The following is a 22,776-nucleotide window of genomic DNA, read 5'->3' on the forward strand; positions in this document are numbered from 1 at the left end:
CTCTAAGAAATTCTTCAAGATGTTGACAGAGCCAGTTCCGTCTGCTGCTCCCCAAGCTGTAAGAGCAGGGCCTAATACCCCTTCACCTTGTTTCTGGCTCTCGCCTTCATTGTCTGGTTTGAGCCAGGTTCAAAGGTTTAAGCCCAGTTTGGTTCAGTCCAGCTCTGAGGCGCTCCAGAACTTGATTTCTTATTTTTACTTCGAGGGATTTGTATCCACCTCCTTCCCCCTGGGTGTCTGTGGCCCTTGCTGCCAAAGGTTTTCCCAAATTGGTCAGTGCCTCACTACCTTTTATTGGACAAAGCATTCTCAGACACCTCTTTGACCCTTCCTTTCTGTTCTAGTGGTTAGTCTTTTCCACCATTTGTCACAGCCCAGGACTTCTTAACTTTCCCAAGAAAGTTTTACATCCTCCCTGGTATATAGGTATATAAAATAGGTACACAAACCAAGCACTTAGGGATAATAAATCATAATTTCACAACCCCCCACATTCAGTTAGGAGTCCCCATATAGGGTTGCAGCCCAGAGTTTAAGATGCTGGGCCCTAGATTACTCTCCTCCAGAGAGGCCATGAAGCGCACAGGAATTCCCATCGTGGTCCCTTCTCTTAAGCTTCATTCAGCAGCTAGTAATCCTTGGCTTTTCCCAAATTCCCGCTCCCGATCCGTGAGCCGAGGGCAAAGAGAAGCTGCACTCTAGTGACAACCAAGGACATTTCCTGTCCCTTTCCTCTGTATCCTCCTTCCCCAGAGAATAGTTCACTAAGGTCCAGGTATTAGCATTTTTAAAGGAACTTCTTAAAGGTGGTTCCCATGCGGGCAAGAGTAGGGGCAGAGGGGATGCTAAGGAGGCTGCTCAGTACGGACTTGGGGGCACCTTGGGCAATCGTTAAGATGGTGAGCTAGGTGATGTCATCAACTGATAGATGAAACTAAGCCGAGCACTTGGGTCAAAAATGAGCCGGAGGCCTTTCCACAAATGAACTGCAGGGGGAGTTTATGCCTTTCCAGCTTCAACCAACCATCCATTAATTTAAAACATAAAGGAAGCCTTCTGGGACAACCCCCATTGTTAGTCTGGTAATATCCAGCCATCCATTAATTTTAAAATGTAAAGGAAGCCTTTCTGAACACCCCCATTGTTAGTCTAGTAATCGTTTCCCCATCCCCATCAGTTTGGTTGTCTCTATCATGGCTCCCCAACAAATGTTGGGGGCCCCATGATTGTACAAACCATGTTGGTGGTTCTGAGGAAGGGTTGAGTGTGCTTACCAAGGCAGGCAGCCTCAGGGAACTTGGGAGGCTCCCCACGGTATCCAGGCCATGTCGAGCCCTTCTTTAGGAAGCCCCTTCAGTCGTACTACAAGCTAGCAAACCTGCTCCCAGAATGTAAGTCTCTTCTCAACCAGACAGTTTTGGAATTTAGAGGGAAATTGGACTCTTGGTAGACCAAGGCATTTTGGAATGATATTGGGGGCCTTCCTGACTTTGGGCTGGGGAGGGCCATTGCCCTCATTCTTTTCGTCTTGGATCCCCATCTCTGGATCTACCTTCATCCTAGAGGATGGAGAAGGGCTGGCTCAAAGATGGAAAACGTGGGTACTCTCCCCAACTTCTGAGGTGTTAGCAGTCCCATGGAGCACACTGAGGGGCTTGTGTGTCCTTAGCCTCGGGCCGCCTCATCTATAAAATAGCTCTGCATAAACACACAATCTTATTGTTTGTCATCCTTAGGGGAGGTGACTCCAGGACTGTCCCAAGTGGAATATGCTCTCCGTAGACACAAACTGATGACTTTGATCCAGAAAGAAGTCCGAGATCAGAATGGGACAGACCAAGCGGTGGTCTTGCTCTCTAATCCCACCTTCTACATGAGCAATGATATCCCCTACGTCTTCCACCAAGACAATAATTTCCTGTACCTCTGTGGATTCCAGGAGCCCGACAGTATTCTGGTCCTTCAGAGCCTCCCTGGCAAGGAGCTGCCCACTCATAAAGCCATGCTCTTTGTTCCCCGGCGGGATCCTAGCCGGGAGCTCTGGGATGGGCCACGGTCAGGGGCTGACGGAGCTGTGGCTCTCACTGGCGTGGACGAAGCTTTCCCTCTGGAGGAGTTCAAGCATCTGATTCCCAAACTGAAAGGTACCAACAGGGGGCAGCAGCCAGCCGTAGGGATGTTGGTGCTAGAACCCTACTTACCATTGGGTCACCATTTTCCTTGGGGATCCTGCTGGATCCTTTGCCACCTTTACCACCAGGTCACCGGTTTCCTTGGGGATCCAGTGGATCCCTTGCCACCTAAAATCAAATTTCTAGTAGTTCTTCTGTGGCCCAAAGGACTAAGACTGCCCTTTTCTAAGCTGGAAACTTAGTGGATGGTGTTTATTCTCCTCCAGAGGCATCTGTGAGGTCCTTAGCCCTGGAAGACACAAAAAGGCCAGGATTTCTCCCTTTTTTTTTCCCCCTTGAGAAGGAGGGAAGTGATTGGCCTGTTTTTTGGACAGGACTAGTAAATAAATAAGGTGGATAGAATAGCGCTTACTTGCTGTCTGGTGCCTGAGGGCTCTAAAGGCTGTCTTAATTAGGCCATGAGTTTGTACCCTGAACCAGAAAGAGGGCCAGGCTTCCTGCACTTTGGGTACAAACCTGGAGAACCTGCCCCCTCCCGACACCCTTATCCGTTAGCTGGCTGTGCATTAAATCACTTGCTCACAGCTGGCGTGGCCACCTCACCAGCCTCTCATAGACCATGCGCCTGCTGATGGGGCTGGAATGGGAAAAGGGTCCTCAGCTTCATGCAGGGGGAAACTTGGTCACAATCCCTCAAGAAAACCCCTGAAAAAGCTGGCCCTGTCCCTGCCCCTTGTCCCAAGAACCTAGCTCTCCACCCAGAAGGGGCCACTCGGCGGAGGTGGCTGGCACACTCTCCTCCGAGGCCTTGGCCCCTGCTTCTGGGTTTGCTCTGACAGCGTCCAAGTCCTCTGGGATAGGCTGCTAGGGGAGGAGTGGGTCACGTGGTGGCCCCCCTACTGTGTAGCCCACCACCACGGTTTGGGAGAAGTATTTCTCCCAGGATGACGAAAGGCTCCTCCCTGGAGCCCAGACAGAGCTGTGGAAGGGACAGCGCCAAAGCCTGGCCACCCCCCTACACAGTCCCAGCATAGCAGTACTACTTCTAGAGCCAGCGCCCCTGCCCTGGTCCTTCCCGCCTCCTGCCCCCTCCACAGAGGTTCTGATGGGGGGAGTGGGTGTTTGTGTGGTGTAGGGCCCTGCCACACCCCAGGCCCAGGGAGCTGGTGTCATTCGACCCTTTGTAATCCTGCCGTCTTTCTGCCACTCTTCTCCCTGCCTCCGGTTATCTTGGGTCTCCTCGGAAGCGGAGACAAGTACAGTTTGGTATGACTGGTCCAAGCCCTCGCATGCCCAGCTGCATTCAGATTTCATGAAACCTGTGACTGAGGCCAAAGCCGGGAGCAAGAACAGGGTGCGAACTGTCCGGCAGCTGATCCAGCGCCTCCGGCTCATCAAATCCCCCTCTGAGATAGCGCTCCTGCAGGCTGCTGGACGGATGACATCACAGGTATGCGGCGGCCCAGCCGCCAGCTCTGCCCGGGGATATCTTTGATAATGGATGAGCCAGGGTCTCTCACAAGAACTTCCGGGAGCTCCTGCTTGGGAGGCCCCAAGTCCTGGGGGAACAGCTCTTAGCATCACCTGAAATCTGCCTCCTCAGATCTCCGTCATGGGCATGTCCACAGAGATCCCCAAGTGGTTGTGCCCTTTTTCTGTGCCTCCTCTCCCCGTCTCCAAAGAGAGTTTAGACTCACAGAACGGCAGAGTGGGGAGGGAAACTCTTCTGATAGCAAGGATCCCGACCCCAACTTTCCCTGTGGGAGCTCCACCCCAGGACTGAGAGACGGGAGCAGGGGGTTTAGAGCTCTGCTGCTGCTGCCCCATCCCCACATCTTACAAACAAGGAAACCGAGGAAGCTTCTAGGAAATAAGAGCTAGGGAAGGAATCATTCCACATGATCCAGACCACAAGGCCTCCGACAAATGCTTGAGGAGAACCTGAGGTGTGATTGAAAATCATGTTGGAGACATAGCCAGCCCTTCATCAGGGACAGGGGGCAGGAGGGTGGGGGGCAGGGGGAGAGACATCGCCAGCTGTTATATTCACAGATAGAACACACACACGCTGCTTTAAACTAAGAAGATGGAGGGCATTCTGCTGGCTGGCCTTGGGGGGCTCACCTCCCACCACATTAGCTGTAGCTTCAGAGCTGCTGCTTCAGAGCTTCTCTTGGCACAGAGGAACCCCTGCAAAGGACCACCCACAAGCTCCCCACATTGACTTTACTCTCCGGCCTCCATTTTGGCCCCAGCTGTGGCTGCTGTAGTGAATCACTCTTTCTGCAAAGAGATAAAATGGAGTCCCTGGCCAAGTTCATAAACTTTGTCCTTTTGCTGCCTCATTACCTCTGGGCAGGTTGCTGTGGGGTCTATCTCTTGTGAAGTCTTGGGAGGATTATGGGACCATTAGGAGAAGCGAGGAGTCCGTTCTGGAGCACGGTGTTCTTAAAGACACCCACACGGCCTCACCTGGCTTCCTCCTTTGATGATTCTTTATACATTAACAGAGTCAGCCCTCCCCCAGAAAGCTTCAGTGGTTCCCATCTGGCGATCTCTGTGAACCAGGGTAACCTCTGAGGAGCCGTGGTAACATCCAAGGCCTTCCCCATGCCGAGCCCGGCCTTATTTCTGATCTGATCTCTCCTTGTTCCCTGGGCTCCAGCCCCACAGGATGGCCTGTTCCCTGAACTTGGTGTGTTCTTCCCCATATCTGAATGTGCTAAGCCAACCTCCTTACTCTTCAAGGCCCCGTTCAGGCTGTGCCCCCACGAAGCCGCCTCCTTTCTGGATGCTCCCTTTGCTGGTGCCCTCCAGAGATCTGTCTCCACCTCTCCTTTGGTCTCCTCGTGTCCCACTACTGCTGCAGTGACCGAAGTGTTTCCTTGGTGTCCCCATCACCCATCATATTGCCTGGAACATGGTGGCTTCTTGTGAAATACTGGTTCAGTGGCGCAGTGGGTGGATAGGAATCCCTTAGCTCATTTGATCCCCACCATGAGGAAAGAGATAAGGTCATCAATACAACCATACTTTTTAAAAGTGTAATGCTATTCCCCCCTCTACAGAGAAGGAAACTGAGGTTTTTTTAAACCACTCAGCAGTTAATTGTTAAAAGTAAGAGCAGAGCCAGGTTTCTGACCCCAGGCTTGCTGCTTTTTCTATCCTGCAGTGTGGGTACACAAGGCACTTCTGGAAGGGAACAGTTCTGCCTTCTCACTCTGGCTCAGCAGCCCATGCTTGACTCCCGATATCCCTGTTGGGCCTGAGAAAATGGGAGGACCGGTTCTTGGTATTCCATATGTCTAGGTCAGGAAGTGTGGATTGGATAAAAGAAAACTCTTATTTGCCCCTTTTTCCTTTGGCAGGCTTTTGTAGAGACCATGTTTGCTAGCAAAGCCCCAGTGGATGAAGCGTTTCTTTATGCAAAGGTGGGTATTTTATTAAAATAAGGGATTGTGGAAGAAGAAAAGCTTTCTTAAGGAGTTAGCATATAATCTTAAGCTGGTGGGGAATGCCCGTGAGCTTCAATTGTGTCTTAGAGCTGGGGGCAATCCTTGAAATAGGAAATGTTGAAGGAGAAAGAGAAAGATCTTGGAACCAAGAAAATCAGAGCTGGGAGGGGCCTTAGAACAGGGTTCACCCTCCTTTTGCAGGTAAGGAGGTAATACGTTTAAGCTTAGGAAGTTCTATGCATCCTAAGAGCCAGCAGCAGCTACATGAACGTTCCCATAAGTGACCGGTTGTGTATTTGGGCAAGAAGAAAACATGCTGTTCTGACAATGAAGACCCGGGGGGCACCTGCCTAAGTGGGCATGCTGCCCCAGCATCCTGGGGGCTGCTAGAATGCAGTTCGTGATGTGATGACTCACTTGCCCACAGCTCTTACTTCCCCCATAAGAGTAGGCTGGTGGCCATTTGAAAGGCTGAAAAGGTCACAAGGCGTGTGTGCGTCAGCAGGCCCGGCACACCGCTGTTTAATAAGCCAGCACAGTGCTGCGGTACCTGAATAGGAGTCCGGCCTCTCTCCCCCAAGGTCCATAATTGCCCTCATTATGCCCCTCAATGGAGTTGGAGCCACTTGTGGCCTTCCCAGAATGAGGTCCATAGAAAAGGAGGCCTGGAGAGCTGATTATAGGTCTGGCAAAGGGGCCATTAAGAGTCCAAGTTCTGTGGCTTAGAGAATAGAACGCCGGGAAGTAAGTGGCTAATGAGCTCTTAAGGAAGGAGCTGGCACTGAGAAAGCTGGAGCCGGGCAGATGACCAGGCAACAAAAATGGCCTGAAATTGAAGGGGAAGCAGGTGAGGCTGCAGAACACAGGCCACAGCCCCTCTCCTGCAGCCCCCCTCAGGGCAGGGGCCTGGCCCAGCCGCTGGGGACCATGGTCCCTCCCACAGGGATTGTGCATGTTGTAGTGGTGATACATAGTGGTATAACGGCCCGCCTTCAGGCATGGAGGACACCAAGGCCGGGTCCTCATTCTGTCTCTGCCTTTTGCAGTTTGAATTTGAGTGCCGGGCTCGTGGTGCAGACATCTTGGCCTACCCCCCTGTGGTTGCAGGGGGGAACCGGTCTAATACTTTGCACTATGTGAAGAACAACCAAATTATTAAGGTAAGTGGGAATCCCCCCACACTCACACACACTGGATGGCCTGCCAGTCTGAGAGGACTATGGTATAGAGACCCAGGTCTAGCAGAGCACTTCACCCGCAGTGCCGAGGGAGCAAGGAGAAGCTGTAGTTTCAGCGCTGCTCCCATTTCGTAGGTGTCCCTGGCACCTGGCTCATGGGGCTCTAAGCCCTTGATGGGTCGGGTCAGATGGTTCTTGTTCCCCAAAACTGGGCCCAGAGGATCCCTTGACCCCCTCCCAACATGTGCTGATCCGCCTACTTTTTTCACTGTGTTGGGCGACCCTTGTCCTGTTGGCACATGCGGCACTCTCACCTAGCAGGCAGCAGCCACCAGTGTGCCTGCTGCTGGGCAAAGGTCACCTCACCCCTCCCTCTGGCTAGCCCCCCTCTACCTTGTCTGCTGTTCTCTGGAAGCTTTGGTTTTATTCTTTAGAGTGACTTAAACACGCAGTGCTATGGAGCCAGCCGCCCCACTGCTCGTGGGGGCACTGTGCATCCAGGATGGGTGGCTGAGGTAGCTGGTCACTCCCTCCGAGGGCAGCACAGGATGTAAGGAAGGAGACAGCTGCTGAGATCCATGAGCTGAGGGAGCAGTTGCCCATCCTTGCAGATAGGGTGGGCCGGCTTTTCGTATCAAATCCACTGCTCACTTCAAAGTTAGGGACACCAGGGGCACTTCTCAGGGTTTTCTCTCATCTTTTTTTCTGGGATTAAATGACTTGCTCCAGAGTCACACAACTAGTTAAGTGTCTGAGGTCAGATTTGAACTCAGGTCCTCCTGATTTCAGGGGTGTTGCTCTGTCCACTGCACCACCTAGCTGCCCCTCTTTCAGGGTTTTCTCTAGGGGCACTGGCACCAAACAGCTCCAATGCCCAGGGTCACGAAGAGGAAAAGACTTCATCTTTGAGCCGGGCCCATGGGAGCCCAGAATCAAGTTCTGCCCCTGGTCTGTCAGTTCTCTCCCCACTGCTTAGGTGAGGAAAAGAAAAGCAAAAATGCAAAGTGTAGGTAGGAAAGCAGAGACAGCCTGTGGAGATGACGGAACACGGGAACCTGTGGACCAGGCCCCACATGAGCCACATGGCCCCTTGGGGAAGTGAGAGGGCCGAGAGAAGGCCTGGAGCTCCACTTGTGTGGGCAGGAGAAAAACAGCAGAAAACTCCACAGAATATGTCTGTTCTTGGCCAGGCCCAGGAAAGATTCTCCTTCCTTTAAATTGGGCCCATTAAAAAGGGAGAAGCAGCACAAACTAAGTGCAAAGTATTGTTCTGGTCTCCCCCAACTCTGCTCATCTCTCCACCCCTGCAGGATGGGGAGCTGGTGCTACTGGACGGAGGCTGTGAAACTTCTGGCTACGTGAGCGACATTACCCGGACCTGGCCTGTCAATGGGAGGTAGGCCCCAGGACCCGGATGGCGCCAGCAGGAAGGCTCCTTGGAGGTGCTCCCCTACAGAGAGCGATTTGCAATTCTGGGGTGGGCCAGTGGGTGGGGACAGAGCAAAGTTATTGTCACCAGGCTGGACAGGCAAAGTCAGGAGGCCTAACCCCGAGGGCCTTGCCCTTGTCCCGGGAGGGGGGCCCCATTGGAGCCATTTGGCCCTGTTTGGCCCCATTCACAGCCTTCTGGGACATGGACTCACATGTCACTTGGGGGGTCTCACTCCCACTCATAGGAAGCATACTGCAGCTTATCCTCAGGGACATGGAGCACAGGGAGACTTCCCCTCTGTTGTCACCCATAGACCTTGATGGCAAGGCTCACCTTTCAAGGTGCTGAAAGCAGACCAGTGATGTGACGCTTAGTCATGGGATCTCAGCAAGCATTCCTAAGTACTTGCTGGGTGCCAGGAGCTGCGCTGGGTGCTGTAGATTCTCATGTGTGCCCTCCTGCCCACCAGAAGCTCCCTGTATTAGAACCTGGATCTGGGTCAGGGAAGGACCTTAGGGGCATCTAGTTGGACTTCCTGATTTTACGGATGAGGCAGTTGAGGCCCAGGGCTTTGCCCGCAGTCACATCAGTGGTGCCCCATAGTGAGAGTCCCAGTTTTCTGGTCTTTCCTAAATGCCCTATCGCCCACTAGCCATCACAGCTATGACAGCGTCCCCACCCCTCTTCAAGCTTTAATCATTTCTGGTGCCCCATGTTTTCCTCCATTCCCTTTGGTAATGGTAAAGTGAGCCTCTCCCTTCTCTGCAGGTTCTCTGCAGCCCAGGCAGAGCTCTATGAAGCTGTGCTGGATGTCCAGAAGGCATGCCTGGCCCTGTGCCGCCCCGGAAAGAGCCTGGAGGACATCTACAACCACATGCTGGCCCTGATAGGGCAGAAGCTTCAGGAGCTCCGGGCACTGAGCAGCTACCGGGTCAACGGCACCATCAAGGTACATACCCTCACACAGGGCACCACCTCAGGAGACTGCAGTCAATGGGAGGCCCATTAAGGACCAAGGAAAGGCTCCTTCTTCCAGAGCCCATGGAGATAATTACCTGGCCCTGTCAGCAGGGGGCAGCCCTGTCTGCCACAAGCAAAGCCCTTTATCCCTTACCAAGATGGTGGTTTGTGGGCATCAGAGGGCTGGGAAAGGGCCAGGCACAGGCTGTACAGATTTCTTTGCAGTGAAACCGGTTGGGACACCTTACTAGTTAATATTCTGCTAGAGAGAGAGAGAGAGCTCACAAGCTTGTGCATTTATTAGGCACCTATTGTGTGCTACCCAGTGTGCTGAAGGTCACCAGGATTAATATTGTTCCCTTTTTGGAAGATTTTGTCCAAATCTCACACAAATGGAATTTATTGTAAATTAAAAGGCTCTACTTGGGAGAAAGTTGCAAGTTTTATCACGGAAATGTTACAGATGGAAGATCTCCCTCTTCCCCGGAGTTTCCCTGAACCGTTTTTATCTGAAAACAAAAGTCCCAAATTCCTCCCGGTTTAGGCAACTTAGTAAACAGCCAGTTTTTTGCTGTCAATGCCAGAATCTTTGTCTTAGCTACTAGCAAATGCTTAACATGAGAACCAAAGGGAGTGATTTGAATTAGAATAACAATCTCCATTGGAAAAGAGGGAAAAGGAGCCACATGTTCAAATGTTTGTGGCAGCTCTTTTTGTGATGGTAAAGAATTGGAAAATGAGTAGATGCCCATCAGTTTGGGGAATGGTATGGCATGTGGGAGTAAGGGAATTATGATGGGCTCTTTTCAACAATGAGGTGATTCAAGGTTATTCCAATAGACTTAGGATGGAAAATGCTATCTGCATCCAGAGAGAGAACTATGGAGACTGAATATGGATCAAAGCGGAGAGTATTTTCACCTTTTTTTGTTTGTCTTTTCTTTCTCATGATTTTTTTTTTTCCCTTTTGGTCTTGATTTTTCTTGCACAAATTGACAGATATGTTTAAAAGGATTGTATAAACTCTTATCAGATTGCGTGCCTTATTGGGGAAGTAACAGGTAAAGGAGAAGGGAGAAAAAATTTGTAATACAAAATGCCGAAAACTATCTTTACATGGAATTAGAAAAATCAAGTACTGCTGAGAAAAAATTAAAACCAACTTCCTCCTCACACTTAAAGGTTGGGCAGGTTTGAAATAACTTTCATTTCCTAGTGAGTCGAAAGAGTCTGCATTCATTGTAGTTTTTGTGAGCAGGAAAGGCTCAGAACCAGAGGACAGCCATCTGTAGATTTCTGCCAAGGGGGTAGATCTGGCCTCTGAGCCTGAACAGAGAGCTGGGACTCAGTGAGTGGCCCAGGGGAGAGTGGGTGTGAGTGGGTGGGTGTCCTGGAGGAATTAGTTTCATCTGGGTTTCAGATGAGCTAGGACTCCTTGTCAGGAGTGCTAAAAGTGGGGAAGATTTTGGACCTAGGACAAGACACGTAGTTAGAACTAAATGTTGTGCAAGGGTTCACAGTAAAAGTTGGAGTGGCAACCCAGGATCACAACGGGACCTTCTAGAGAGAGAAAGGAAGGGGGAGAGAGAGAGAGAGAGAGAGAGACAGAGACAGAGACAGAGACAGAGACAGAGAGAGAGAGAGAGCACGCACTCTGAAGGGTAGTGGGCATAAGGGCTAACTCTCCAGAGGACAACAGTATCTGACCATCTGGCTTTGCTGTTTTGGGGGTTTTTTTTTCCTATTATCCTGAAATATCTGGTCCCTTGTCAGGGAGAGAAAGAGCAGAGTGTGTTTTTTAATTTGAGGAGAGAAGTGTTCATATTATTAATTTTTCAAAATTTTTGTTTGGTTCCAAATGTTCTCCTTCTAGTCAATTCCAAATCTCCACTTGCCCACCCAGTGAAAAGTCAAGCAATAATAGGTACCATTGACATGTGAAATCATGTAAAACATATATCTATATGAGTCATGTTAGGAAACCATTTTTAAAGGAAAACCAATTAGTTAATTAAAAGATGCTTCAATCTGCACTTCGAGTTCATCAATTCTGTGTCTCTATAGGAGTAGTATTTTTCATCATGGATCCTTTGGACCAATTAACTTGAGTCATTACTGATCCAAATAGCTAAGTGAGTCATGGTTGATCATACAGTATTGCTGTTAATTGTGTATAATGTCTCCTGGTTCTGTTTACTTCAGCTTGCTTTGGTTTATAAAAGTCTTTCCAAGTTTTTCCGAAAATATCCTGCTATATTTCTTTCTTTCTTTTTTTTTTTTTTTTTTGCAGAGGCAATTGGGGTTAAGTGATTTACCCAGGGTCACACAGCTAGGAAGTGTTAAGTGGCTGAGATCTGAGACTAGATTTGAACTCAGGTCTTCCTGACTTCAGGGCTGGTGCTCTATCCACTGCACCACCTAGCTGTCCTTTGTCATTTCTTATTGTACAGTGAACGGTATTCCATCATAATTATATGCCACAAATTATTCGGCTATTCCCCAGTTGATGGACATCTTCTCAATTTCCAATCTTTTGCTGCTATATTTTTGCATATGTGGATCCTTTTCCTTTTCTTTTTCTTTTTTGATCTCTTTAGGATACAGACCTAGTAGTTTCTGGATCAAAGGATTTGCAGTTTCCTAGCCCTTTGGACATAGTTCCAGATTGTACTCCATAATATTTGCATCAGTTCACAACTCTATCAGCAGTGTATTTGTGTCCCAATTTTCTCACCTTTCTTCCAGTATTTATCATTTCCTTTTCCTGTCATCTTAGCCATTCTGAAAGGTGAGAGGTGATATGTTGGAGCTGTTTTAATTTTCATTTCTCCAATCAATAGCGATTTAGAGGTATTTTTTATATTGATGACTTGGATTACTTCTTCTGAAAACTGTTCATATTCTCTAGTTATTTATCGATTGGAAAATGGCTTATTTTTCTTTACTTCTTGCCATAGTTCCTAAGGAAGATCTTTCTTTTAAAAAAATCCTACAGCATCTTTATTGGATAAATGAAAACTTGTTTTGCTGCCTTTTAGAGTAGCAAGTTACATTGGAGCTGTTTTAATTTTCATTTCTCCAATTCTAGTGATTTAAAGATGTTTTTAATATTGATGGCTTTGATTACTTCTTCTGAAAACTATTCATGTTCTTTAGTTATTTATTGATTGGAAAATGGCTAATTTTTCTTTACTCTTTGCCATAGTTCCTAAAGAAGACTTTTCTTAAAAAAAAATCCTACAGTATTTTCATTGAATAAATGAAAGTTGGCTTTGCTGCCTTTTAAAAAGAGTAGCAAGGAGTATGTTCCTTGGGTGGAATTAAACTAGGAACACTTTGCTTGGGAATGGGACAGAAAGCTGTCTGTGACAGCCCAGGATCTCCCTTCCCAGGAGTCCTGAATGGAGAGGTTTATAATAAATTAAATCTGGTGGGAGCCTCTGGACTGTCTCCCAGCAAGCTTAGAGTTTCCCTCAAAGTCAGCTCACATAACAGGAGCCATCGTGTGAATCCTAGGTCTAAGCGGCAGTCTCTGTAGGGAGGACAGTTTCCCCTTCACTGGCTTAGTCATTTCTGTGGTGATGACCCAGGTTCTTTGCTCTTCTAGGCAGCTCGGAAATACTGCCCCCATCACGTCGGCCATTACCTTGGCATGGATGTCCATGACACGCCGGACATGTCCCGCTCACTGCCCCTCCAGCCCGGCATGGTGGTCACCATCGAGCCAGGTGAGAACATTTTAGTATGCTTGGAACTTGAGCAGAAGGTGCTTGGAGAGCATGATGAAGCGTCCCTCCCCAAAGTAGTTATCCCCCTGTTTGCTTTAGGCCAGGATGAGAATGGCCCTTTTCCCAGGCGTCTCTCTGAATGGTCATGGTGACTCCCTACACAAAAGTCTCTGACTGCTCTTTCAGGGCCCTGGAGTGTTTGAGAAATTCTGGGGACAGCCTCCTGTTTGAGGGGATTCCCATAAGCCCCCCCAGATATTGGAAGACCATTCTCATTTCCCTTGGAGTCGTGGTTCTAGTAGGTTAGACCTAAGCATCTCCTTAAGCCTCTTCCAGATTGATGAAGAGCCCAGTAGGTGTAGATACGAGTTCTGATCTAGATCTGAGACGGAGATGCTGACTGAAATACAGCTGAAATTCCTCCCCTTGTAACTCCTTGCCCACTCTTCCTTCATTCAGCCAGTTAACAAGCAAGAAAAGGGTCCTCTTATCAGCTGAGAGACTCTTGAGTGCCTCAGTGGGGTCTGAAAATTACATACTGACTTTCCCCGTTCTTTCTTTTTTTCCTTTTTTGGGAAGGAGGTAAAGCAGTGAAGCATTTGGGGTTAAGTGACTTATCTAAGGTCCCACTTAATAAGCGTTTAGTGTCTGAGATCACATTTGAACTGAAGTCCTCCTGACTTCTATTGACTACTTGACTGCAACATCGAGCTGCCTACATCCTGATTTCAACAGGCTTAGTTTCTTTTTGGACCTTTCAGTCTTCTGATCCTGGATCAGAAGTTGGGTCATTGTCGTTTCATGTCCCCTTCGAGATTTAGATTCTAAATGTAGAAAGCCGGGTGGAAAGGGAGGAGCACAGTCTGAGAGGGAGGTGGAAACAGGAGGGGACCTAAAATATCCTGCCCTGTCCTTTGTGGGGCAGGGTCCCTTCTGCACTTGTTCTCTTTACCCGTCAGAGCTGTCCTTGGTATTAGAGCTTTTGTGGGCCGCCACCAGCCTTATTGGCATTTTTTCTTTTTTGTTTGTTGGTGTTCAGATCCATCGGCATGTCTAGCTGGTGAATAATATTTCTTAATGCTGTCTTGGTTTTCCATCTTAGTTCTGCTAATGAAGAAGTGTTTGGTGACATCTGTATACATACATGTACTTGTTTCTGGAAATCTACTTAGACAGAGCCAACATACCCACCAGAAAACTTCTTAAAGCTTCATTTGCTTCAGGAAAGGTCCCTCAGAAGTTGTGTCAGCCATGTTGTAATTGAATTAATTTCCTCTGGGCTAACTTGTCCCTTCCCCTCATCTAGGTTTTCTTTCCTTCTTCCTCTGGCTCTGTGAGCTCTTGGGTTTCTCCCTCTTTGGGGGGCCACAAGCTGAAATATTGGTACTTGTGTTTCTCTGTCACCTTTATGGCAGATTACACGACTGCTCATGCTTTTGGGAGGAGGGTGCTGTGGATTTAATGAATATTTCCGCCTTCATCCAGAAATTCTGGCGATTTGTCATTGACCATATTGCACTTGGCTGCCATTTTTTGTGGCTAAAAACACAAATCCGCCATCTTGATCCAAGCATTCTTTCTGATTACTATAGGTTTTCCTCCAAATTTGACACTCACCCACGACCATCGCTACAGCAAGTCGATCCAGCATTAAGCTCTGCTTAGCTCCCCAAAATCCAGGCTCACGTGCCTCCCACACTAGCCCGCTAGGTCCTTCCTCTGGAGAGAAGTCACTTTCTAAATGAAATGTTGAGAGCTTTGCTTTCCAGGAAGAACATCAGCCGGGAGGTAGAAGCAATCCCTACAAAAAGAAATATGATTTCTCAGTGGGCTGTCTTGGCCTTTTTAAAAACAAAGTACCTCATGGATAACCCTCTAAACGTTGAAGTCCATGAGCCTGCAGTCATGAGCACACTGCTTTTCTTGGAACCAGATTAACTATTTGACACTTGGCAAATAGTACATAACTTAGTCCTCTCAATAGCTCTAGGAGGTAAATCTGTTTTTATCCCCCCCTGCTTTACAGTTGAAGAAACTAAGGCAGACACGTAAAGTGACTTGTCCAGAGTCACACAGCTAGGCGGTGTCTGAGGCTGGACTCAAACTCGGGTCTTCCTGGTACCAAGCCCTAGTGCTTTACCCACTGTGCCACCTGGCTGAAGAAAGGGGCCTGGTTTGACCATCACTTTTATGTTCTTTCATTAACATCATAGGATCTTTGCTTGACGTCTTCCTTCACTGTTCAATCTTTAGTATCTGCAAATGCTTCTTTTATTAGGATTTTTGGTTAGTCATTTTCAGTCATCTCCGGCTCTTCCTGACCCCATTTGGGTTTTCTTGGCAGAAATAATGGAGAGGATGGCCATTCCTTCTCCAGCTCATTTTATAAATGAGGAAACTGAGGCAGAGAAGGTGACTTGTGCAGAGTCACACAGCTAGGATCAAAAGTCAGATTGAACTCGGATATTCATGTAAGGGGCTCTATCCACTGTGCCACCCATCTGCCTTTTATTGTGCAACCTCAAATCTTCCATTTGATATAAATTTCAGTCAATGTTATTAGGCTCAGATGAAGAGAGATTGAAGTTGTCCATCTTGCCAGCCTAGCAGATGAGAAACACCCTTGCCTTCCCTGTGGAAAGGTTAGGGGATGGGCTTATTGGGCACCTCCTATGGCACTGCCCAGCTCTCTGCTGCCACACATCCCTATGCTTTCTCAGATGCCTCAGAGAGAGGTGTGACTGTCTGATGGGTCACCTGATGTGGGCATGTGGGGAATGAAATCTGGGGCACTGCCGTGGCCACAGTTGTTGTCAGGAGCTCGCGGGCCGGTAACCTCCACCTCCAGCCAGTTATGAAATTGCGGGTTGGAACTGGAAAGGCTGGCGAGCTCAGTGCATCCAGCCTTGTGCCATCCTCTCGGCCTTGAAGCTGTTGTGCCAGCCTCATTGGTGGCGTGTCAGAAGCCAGTCTCCTCCCATAGTGCCTGACCTGGCCTTCCTTGTGCCCCATATCAGGGAGACGAGGACCTTCCAGGGAGGGGCTCTGCTGAATTTGCTTTTGTTTCCTTTTGATCTAATTGTCCCACTGAGGATATCCCCTGGAGGCTGTGGAAAGGAAAATTTTAAAGCTGTCTGATGGAAAATTTTCCATGGCATGGTGGAGCTCAGATGAATTCAGACCCTGTACTAGATCTTCCCCATAGTCCAGCCCATTGAGACATTCTTTCAAAAGCAAAGTTCTAGGTCCCTGGTGGTGCCATCACCCACAGATTCTCTGCCTCAGTGACATCCTCACAAAGGCCCACTGGTCAGGACTTGGGGGGCTTGTTTACTGGGCAGAGTTAAGGAGCACAGTCAAGAAGGGAGAGGCGGGAAGTAGGACTGCCCCCTGGCCTATCGGGAACATGCCGCTACTTCCAGGGCCAGAAGAAGAGCGTCCCTAAGCTACTCCCCTGGGTGGCATTTATTCTAGGGGAAGGTGGGAGCAACATTGCTATTTTTCTTCTGTTCTCCCTCCCCGGTGGAAAGAGAAGAAACCAGCCCTTGGAATGAGTAAGCACAGGCCAGCCAAATGTCCGTGTTAGCCGTGTCCCAAACATGTTTCCATCTTGGGTTCCATCAGCTCTATTAGGGGTCATGTTTGATCAGGAGATCCCCGGAGTCATGGCAGGAGTGTGTCATGGCGGGAGTGTGTCAGGTCCTTCCAAGTGGTTCATTTTTACAAAGTACCATTAAAACATGACCTCTGGTTCTATTCGCCATACACTGCATCAGTTTGTACAAGTCTTCCCATTGAAATGTAGTACTGCTCCCAGCTAGCCACTAGTTGGTGAGCCCTCCTCTGGCTTCCATTTCATTAATGTCATGTGGTCCAAATTTTAGTTTTATAAAGAAAGATGATTTTTTTCCCTCTTTGTTTAAACTCTTTGGTATGGACCTAAGGGTGGTGGGATGAGCCAGAGGCTATCCCCAGTTTAGAACTCTGGGGGCCCACTTGTAAATTGCTTCCTGGAGCAGCTCTACCACCATGCACTTAATGTGTGTGTGGTGGGGGGCACCTCAGAGCCGCTTGGATTTGCATTTCTCTAATTTTTCGTGATCTGGAGTGTTTCCTTCTTAGGTAGCTTGGATTTCTTCGAGCTTAAGACACTCTGAAAAGCTACCCTGGCTTGTCTTCTCTTTCCCTTGGTGATTGCCCTTCTTTTCCATCCCCTTTCTTCTGTTCCCAGGCATCTATGTTCCTGAAGGTGACTGTGATGTCTCTGAGAGATTCCGGGGTCTCGGAGTGCGCATTGAGGACGACGTGGTGGTGACCGAGGGCTCACCCCTCATCCTGTCTGCAGATTGCCCTAAAGAGATGCACCATGTGGAGCAGATCTGTGACCGGGCCTCTTGACCAGAAGCCCAGGCTCCTGGACAGATCCATACACTCACCCCTTGAGGAGCTTCCATGGATGTGCACATGCATATATTCTCGAGTATATGTTTGTGCACATGTGTGCATATACACATATATACATATATTCATGTATATATGTTTGTATGTACTCCCTTCCTTGGGAGTTGGGGGGAGTCTTTCTGTGGACATTTTCCTTTTATACTTGGGAAGCCTAAAGAGGGAATTCTTCAGCTCTGGAGAGGGGGGAGCCTGTTTATACAACAGCAGTGACTTAGGCCTGCTCAAGGTTTAAAGGGAAAGGGGTAGGTGAGGTCCGCATTTCCTCTGGGCTTTAATTAGAAAATCATTCATTGTCAAAGGCAGGAAAAAGATTGCCCCTCTCCCGCCCTCCCAATTTAGCTGTGTATGTTCCTGCTTCCAGGGACTCCATGGTTGGTTTCCATGGGATGAGTTTGAGTATTCACCCTCTGGACCTGTCTTAGAGGCCTGGAAACGAGGCACAAAGTTCTCAGCTTCTCCTCTTCCTCTCTCCCATGGAGAACCACACTCTCTACCCAGAAGCCCTTAGCTGACCACGTTGTCTCCACAACTTGGGTTGGCTGGCTGCTGAGGCTACACCCTCAGTGAGGTGATGGCTCAGAGTCCATCCCTTGTGGCAGGCTGGGAAAGGGCTTTGAAGATAGAAAAGGAGCTTGGTTCTGGACAGACCCTCCCTCTCCTTTTCCCAGCTTCCTGTAGCTTACCCTGCCCTAATGGTACCCATTCCCTGGTCAGGTGGGCTCTCTTCTTTGATGAAGGGACCAGCTGAAACAGCCTTCCCAAGGCTGCAGCTCAGTCTGAGCAAGGGAGACTTGCTGTCTCTCCCGCCATTTGCTTCAGGCAGTGCTAATGCTGTAAAGCTGCGGATGAGCCTTCAGCTGTCCCTTGAAATCCTGGTGTCCTGGCTGGGCTCAGGGAAGACCCAGCCCTGGCCTTGGTACTGGGGCCCCGCTAGGGAGGGAGCCTTAGGAAAAGGTTAAGAGTCAATGCCAAAATCAAAGCCCAACTTCACAAAGTGCCAGTAAAAGGGCCACGGATTGTTTAATAAACACGTCAGGGAAACGAGCTTGAGAAATGACACCCTTCGTGGAGTGCTGGAAGTGTGCCTATCTGATAGGAAAACTGGAGAGAGATACAGAGGAAGCCAAGGGCGGGCAGCCGGGCGCTCCTTCGGGAGGCAAGGATAATGTTACAAAGCCAAAGTGTTACAAATTATATCCGGGCTGCCCTTCCCTTCCCTTCCCTGCTGAAAAGGGGCCCATGATGGCTGGACAGCTGGAGCAGGTGTCTACGAGGAGGCCCAGTGCTCCAGAGAGCCGAGATGTCCCTTTACATACAGCCTTGACCCCCTCACATACACATATATACTGTCTTTCTCCATCTCTCTTGCCCAGCCCCCAACTTCAGCCTGCCATTCTCCATTTAAATGAAAAAAAATGAGACAAGCAAGGTAGGAGGGCTTTTTTAAACTTGAAAAACCCTAGAATAGAATAAAAGCTTGACCTTTCTATATGGCATTCCTTGTGAAAGAACACAGTAACAACTTTGCAACTTTCTAGCTGAACTTGGGCAGAACAATTTCTTGTATTTGATACCTCCTTCCTTCAAAAAAACTTTCAGGTCATTGAGAACTTGGTCCTGGGCCCTAGAGCCCCAAGTGTGCCTTTGAGTAGAATTGTGGAGCTTCTCTGGCCACTGGAAAGTTCCTCCGACAGGGTTTCTTGTCACCAGAGTTCCAGCATCCCAACTGGACTCTCCTGGATACTTGAACAACTGATGCTCCTGAGTTCAAAAATCCCCTCAGCACCATCGCCTTGAAGACAGTGTTTTATGAGGTGTCTGAGTTTGCTAGGTTTGGGAATTGGAGAGCAGACAGTCGTTCCATCCAGGGTATATCCTCGGTGCTTTGCATAAAGATTTGCCAGCCAAAAAAAGTATTAGATCCTTTCAACATTCACCCACACCCCCAAGTGAACACGTTATTGGGCAATGGTGGGGGGAAAAAAATTCAAGTATATTTTTCTTCCCTAAGTGGCTTGAGTGAACAATACTAATAGCAAAGTTATTTCAAGGTGGTTCTCGTTGGCTCCCAAAACGATTTGCATTTATATTTGTTGATATCAAGAATGTTTCTTCCTTGGTTTCTGAGTGAAGAGAAAGCAGCCCCATTGCTGAGGAATCACTTTTGGGTTCCCTTTGTGATGTGTCTGATCTTAGAGCATTCTCATTCTTCAAAGGGAGATGGAGGCGGCCTGATTACTGAGAGGGTTAAATGAGTAAGACAAATTAGAATTTGTCCTCAATTTGGTGTATCCTCAAGGAGTTAGAGCCTCTGCACATTTGACCACAGACTTTGTTTCCCATGGTGGCATTAGGAAGGTCCAGTAATAAAGCAGATTTTATTCTTGAAGGGGGGGGGGGGGAGAAGGGTTGGGTTTGGGGGCGCTTTTTAATTTTGGTATCCATTCTTGCCACTTAGTGAAACAAAGCCGTTGTCTTGAGAGAGGTGTCCCTTTAAGCTGCTGAGCTTGCTCGGGTGCCAGGCTAGGCTTGACCTTAACTGGAACAGAGAACGGTTGGATCACCAAATACCTCATGGATCCCTTGGGGGAAGAGACTCTTCCCTTATACCAAGGTCCTTCCCAAGTTCACAGAGCAGCTGAATATCTGACTGCCCTCTGTTTCCTGCACCCATAGGGAAATCATGGCAGATTCATGGGAATGATCTCCTTATGAGGTAACTGATCTCAACCAGCATCCTGATGGTTTTATGAACTTTCTGTGAATATCGAATTGGACAAAATGCTGTTACTTTGTAAAGACTCCCCCACCAAGATATCAGGTATTTCCCAACAAGGGAAAAAAATTGTTACCAGTGTTTAAAAATAAATATACTGTACGTTGCTTTTGGCCTTATGTTTCAGAAGCCAAAGGTTTCTTCTGGGGTTAAAGGTGTGACTTTTTCACCAAGCACTCAGCTCAAGGTTCTTCTTTGGCAGCAAGCAACCATTTAACTTTCCACTCGTGCTCATGGATATGTTCTAGAAATATGGACCCCATCCTCAGGCTAATGAGGGCAAGGAGATATAACTAACTGATCAAAGGGTGGCAGGGCCAGATCCATCTGAAGGTATACTTACACTGTAAAGAAGGCCAGAGCTGGGCTTGGGTCTAGGCCCTATCCCTTTCTGGGTGACCCAACACAAGCTGCTGCACATTCCTAGGCTTCAGAAAGCCCCTCTACAAAATCTGAAGTTTGGATGAGATGTCAGAGGTTCCTTCCATCCCTGAACCTGTGGGCCTAGTTTTCCATAGACTGACCACAGGGAAGAACATTTTCCCTCAATAGGGTGGGGTCAGAAGAGGTTCTGACTTAGGTACTAAAGGAGGATGGAGGGCTGAAGGCTCATTCTCTCCAGACCTGAAAGAGGGTTAGCAAATGCATGGCAGCAGGAAGCAGTGGGCAGACAAGGATTCCCATTTGGCTGGAAGAGGAAAACCCTTTAGAGGCAATGGCAAGATTTCGGTGCTAACAACTGACAAGAGGCACCTTGCTATAGTACATAGCAAGCCAGTCTTTGAATAGGAGAGACACTGCCCCCCCACCTTGACCCAATATATGACTGGGCAAATCTCAGTGGCCAAGGCAATGATGGGTAATTGACATAATTGATTATGCTGAGGCTTCCTATCGAGGGGCTCCCCAATTTTCATTCTTATACAGACCACTTAAAGCATGGGATGTATGAAGTTCTCAGGTGCAGCTATTTCCATTCAGTCTTTAAGGTGCTCCAAAAGGATGGTACACAGTGGAAAGTTCCCAAGGCTTTGGTCTTAGAATCAGGAGACCTGGATTTTAGGCCGGACTTGGTTAATCCAGGCTCATGTGACTGAGAAAGTCAAATTTTTTAAAGTAATTCATTTGCTGGAACCACGTGCCGCTCTGCAAAATGAGGGCATTGGACAAAACTCTCCGAGGCTCCTTCCCATCCTGACATTCCTTGTTAACATAAGATCCCACTGCTTTTTTTTGCTAACACTCCACCAAGGAAATCATAAGCGAAGTGTGGCTGCTACCTCTGAATCACCTCCAGAAAAGCCCCATTCTACATATGTACCCATCCAGCCTTTGTCTGAAGCCTTCCAAAGGGAAAGAACTCTTTACTGCCCAACACAGCCCCCTCTTGCATCAGGATTTCCCTTGATACAGAGCCAGAATCTGCCTCTGTAACAACTCCCCAGAGCCCTCACTGCTTGTCGTGGACTCTGGGGCCAAAGTAGAACAAACAATCCTCCTTCCCAAAGTTGGCTCTTCAAACACATGCAGACCAGGGCCATTTAATTATCTTCTCCAGACCAAACATGGCCACTTCATTCAGTGATGCTCAGATTGGGCACCCTCAACCCATCCTAAAAGGTGGCCCCTTTCCCACCCTCCCCTCCCTTAAATGTTCATAGGAACTCTGTGTCCGACCTGTGGCAGAGCACGTTGAGTTCATATTGGTCTGATCAGTCACACTGTAACTTGACCCCAAGAGTGACGTCATTTTTGTCCTTTTCAAGAATGAGAACAACCAATCCTACTGATCACGACCGTCCGGATAGGGCCCCTGACCAGGGCAGTTACCGGGGAGACCCTCACCTTCATCTTAAGAAGAAATAAGCTCTTGGGGCTGTGATTTTGGCCCCTACTTGGATAAGGAATAATTATCTTAAAAACTGGACAACAAAAGCTCAGCGGATCAGTACAGCATATGTATTCATATTCAGTTCAGTAACTGCAAGGCTCACCTCATGATAATGTCTTTTTTGTCAAATGTTGGCACCAGGGCAATGAGTAGACAAGGAAATGAGTGGCAGGTAGCCTCTCAGGGAGTAGCCACTCCAAGACTTTCAGTGGGTCACAGTCCACTACTGTCCCATTTTCTTGAGAGCAGATATGAAAGTCGCTCACTGGAGAGTGAGCCTGATGAATCTTGTGCTCTGAAGATCTGGATTCGAACCTGGAACTTGGTTCCCTGGCCTGTAGAATGAGGGAGCTAGCTCAGAGAATGCCTCTAAGCCATGAGTTTACCATTGGGGATTCAAACTTGTTAAGAGTCCATGAGTCTGGTCAAAGTGGAACCTAAAAACACTTGAAAATGGCCAGGACAAGAAAGGCAAATAGAATCAATCGCAAATTAGACATTTAAGAAATAGTGGTTATAGGTTAGCTGGTTAATGTGGCTTTCATGGAGTAAAGAAGACGGAAGTATCTATTAAACACTTACTTTGGGCAGAGCACTGAGCTAAGCAAGCTCTGGTGATACAAAGTATGACCAAGCATGGAGCTACAAGAAAATTGAAATATGCCTTATGAAAAAAATTAAGAAAAATCACATCTTTTGGTGTTTGGGGAGGACATAAAAGTTGGACTTTACGGTTCATTTTTCTCTGCAGTGAGCTCATGGT

At 48.2% G+C, this 22,776-nt stretch overlaps 1 protein-coding gene across 3 annotated transcripts in view; it reads left to right on the forward strand.

Moving 5' to 3' along the window:
* XPNPEP3 (X-prolyl aminopeptidase 3) overlaps nt 1-18,832 on the forward strand; it is a 27,973-nt gene extending 9,141 nt beyond the window's left edge. For 2 of the 3 annotated variants that reach the window (XM_074271790.1, XM_074271791.1), the window contains exons 3-10: nt 1,737-2,144; nt 3,380-3,582; nt 5,501-5,563; nt 6,634-6,747; nt 8,076-8,161; nt 8,966-9,146; nt 12,765-12,885; nt 17,117-18,832. In XM_074271790.1, coding sequence (XP_074127891.1) covers nt 1,737-2,144; nt 3,380-3,582; nt 5,501-5,563; nt 6,634-6,747; nt 8,076-8,161; nt 8,966-9,146; nt 12,765-12,885; nt 17,117-17,283 — 1,343 coding nt within the window. In that variant the 3' untranslated portion in view covers nt 17,284-18,832. Of the gene's footprint in view, nt 1-1,696; nt 2,145-3,379; nt 3,583-5,500; nt 5,564-6,633; nt 6,748-8,075; nt 8,162-8,965; nt 9,147-12,764; nt 12,886-17,116 lie in introns of all 3 variants that reach the window. The other variant, XM_074271792.1, reaches the window with a different exon arrangement.
* The last annotated feature ends 3,944 nt before the right edge of the window (nt 18,833-22,776 follow it).

Source organism: Sminthopsis crassicaudata, chromosome 5, assembly GCF_048593235.1.
Source record: "Sminthopsis crassicaudata isolate SCR6 chromosome 5, ASM4859323v1, whole genome shotgun sequence".
In the NCBI taxonomy this organism is placed as follows: Eukaryota; Metazoa; Chordata; class Mammalia; order Dasyuromorphia; family Dasyuridae; genus Sminthopsis; species Sminthopsis crassicaudata.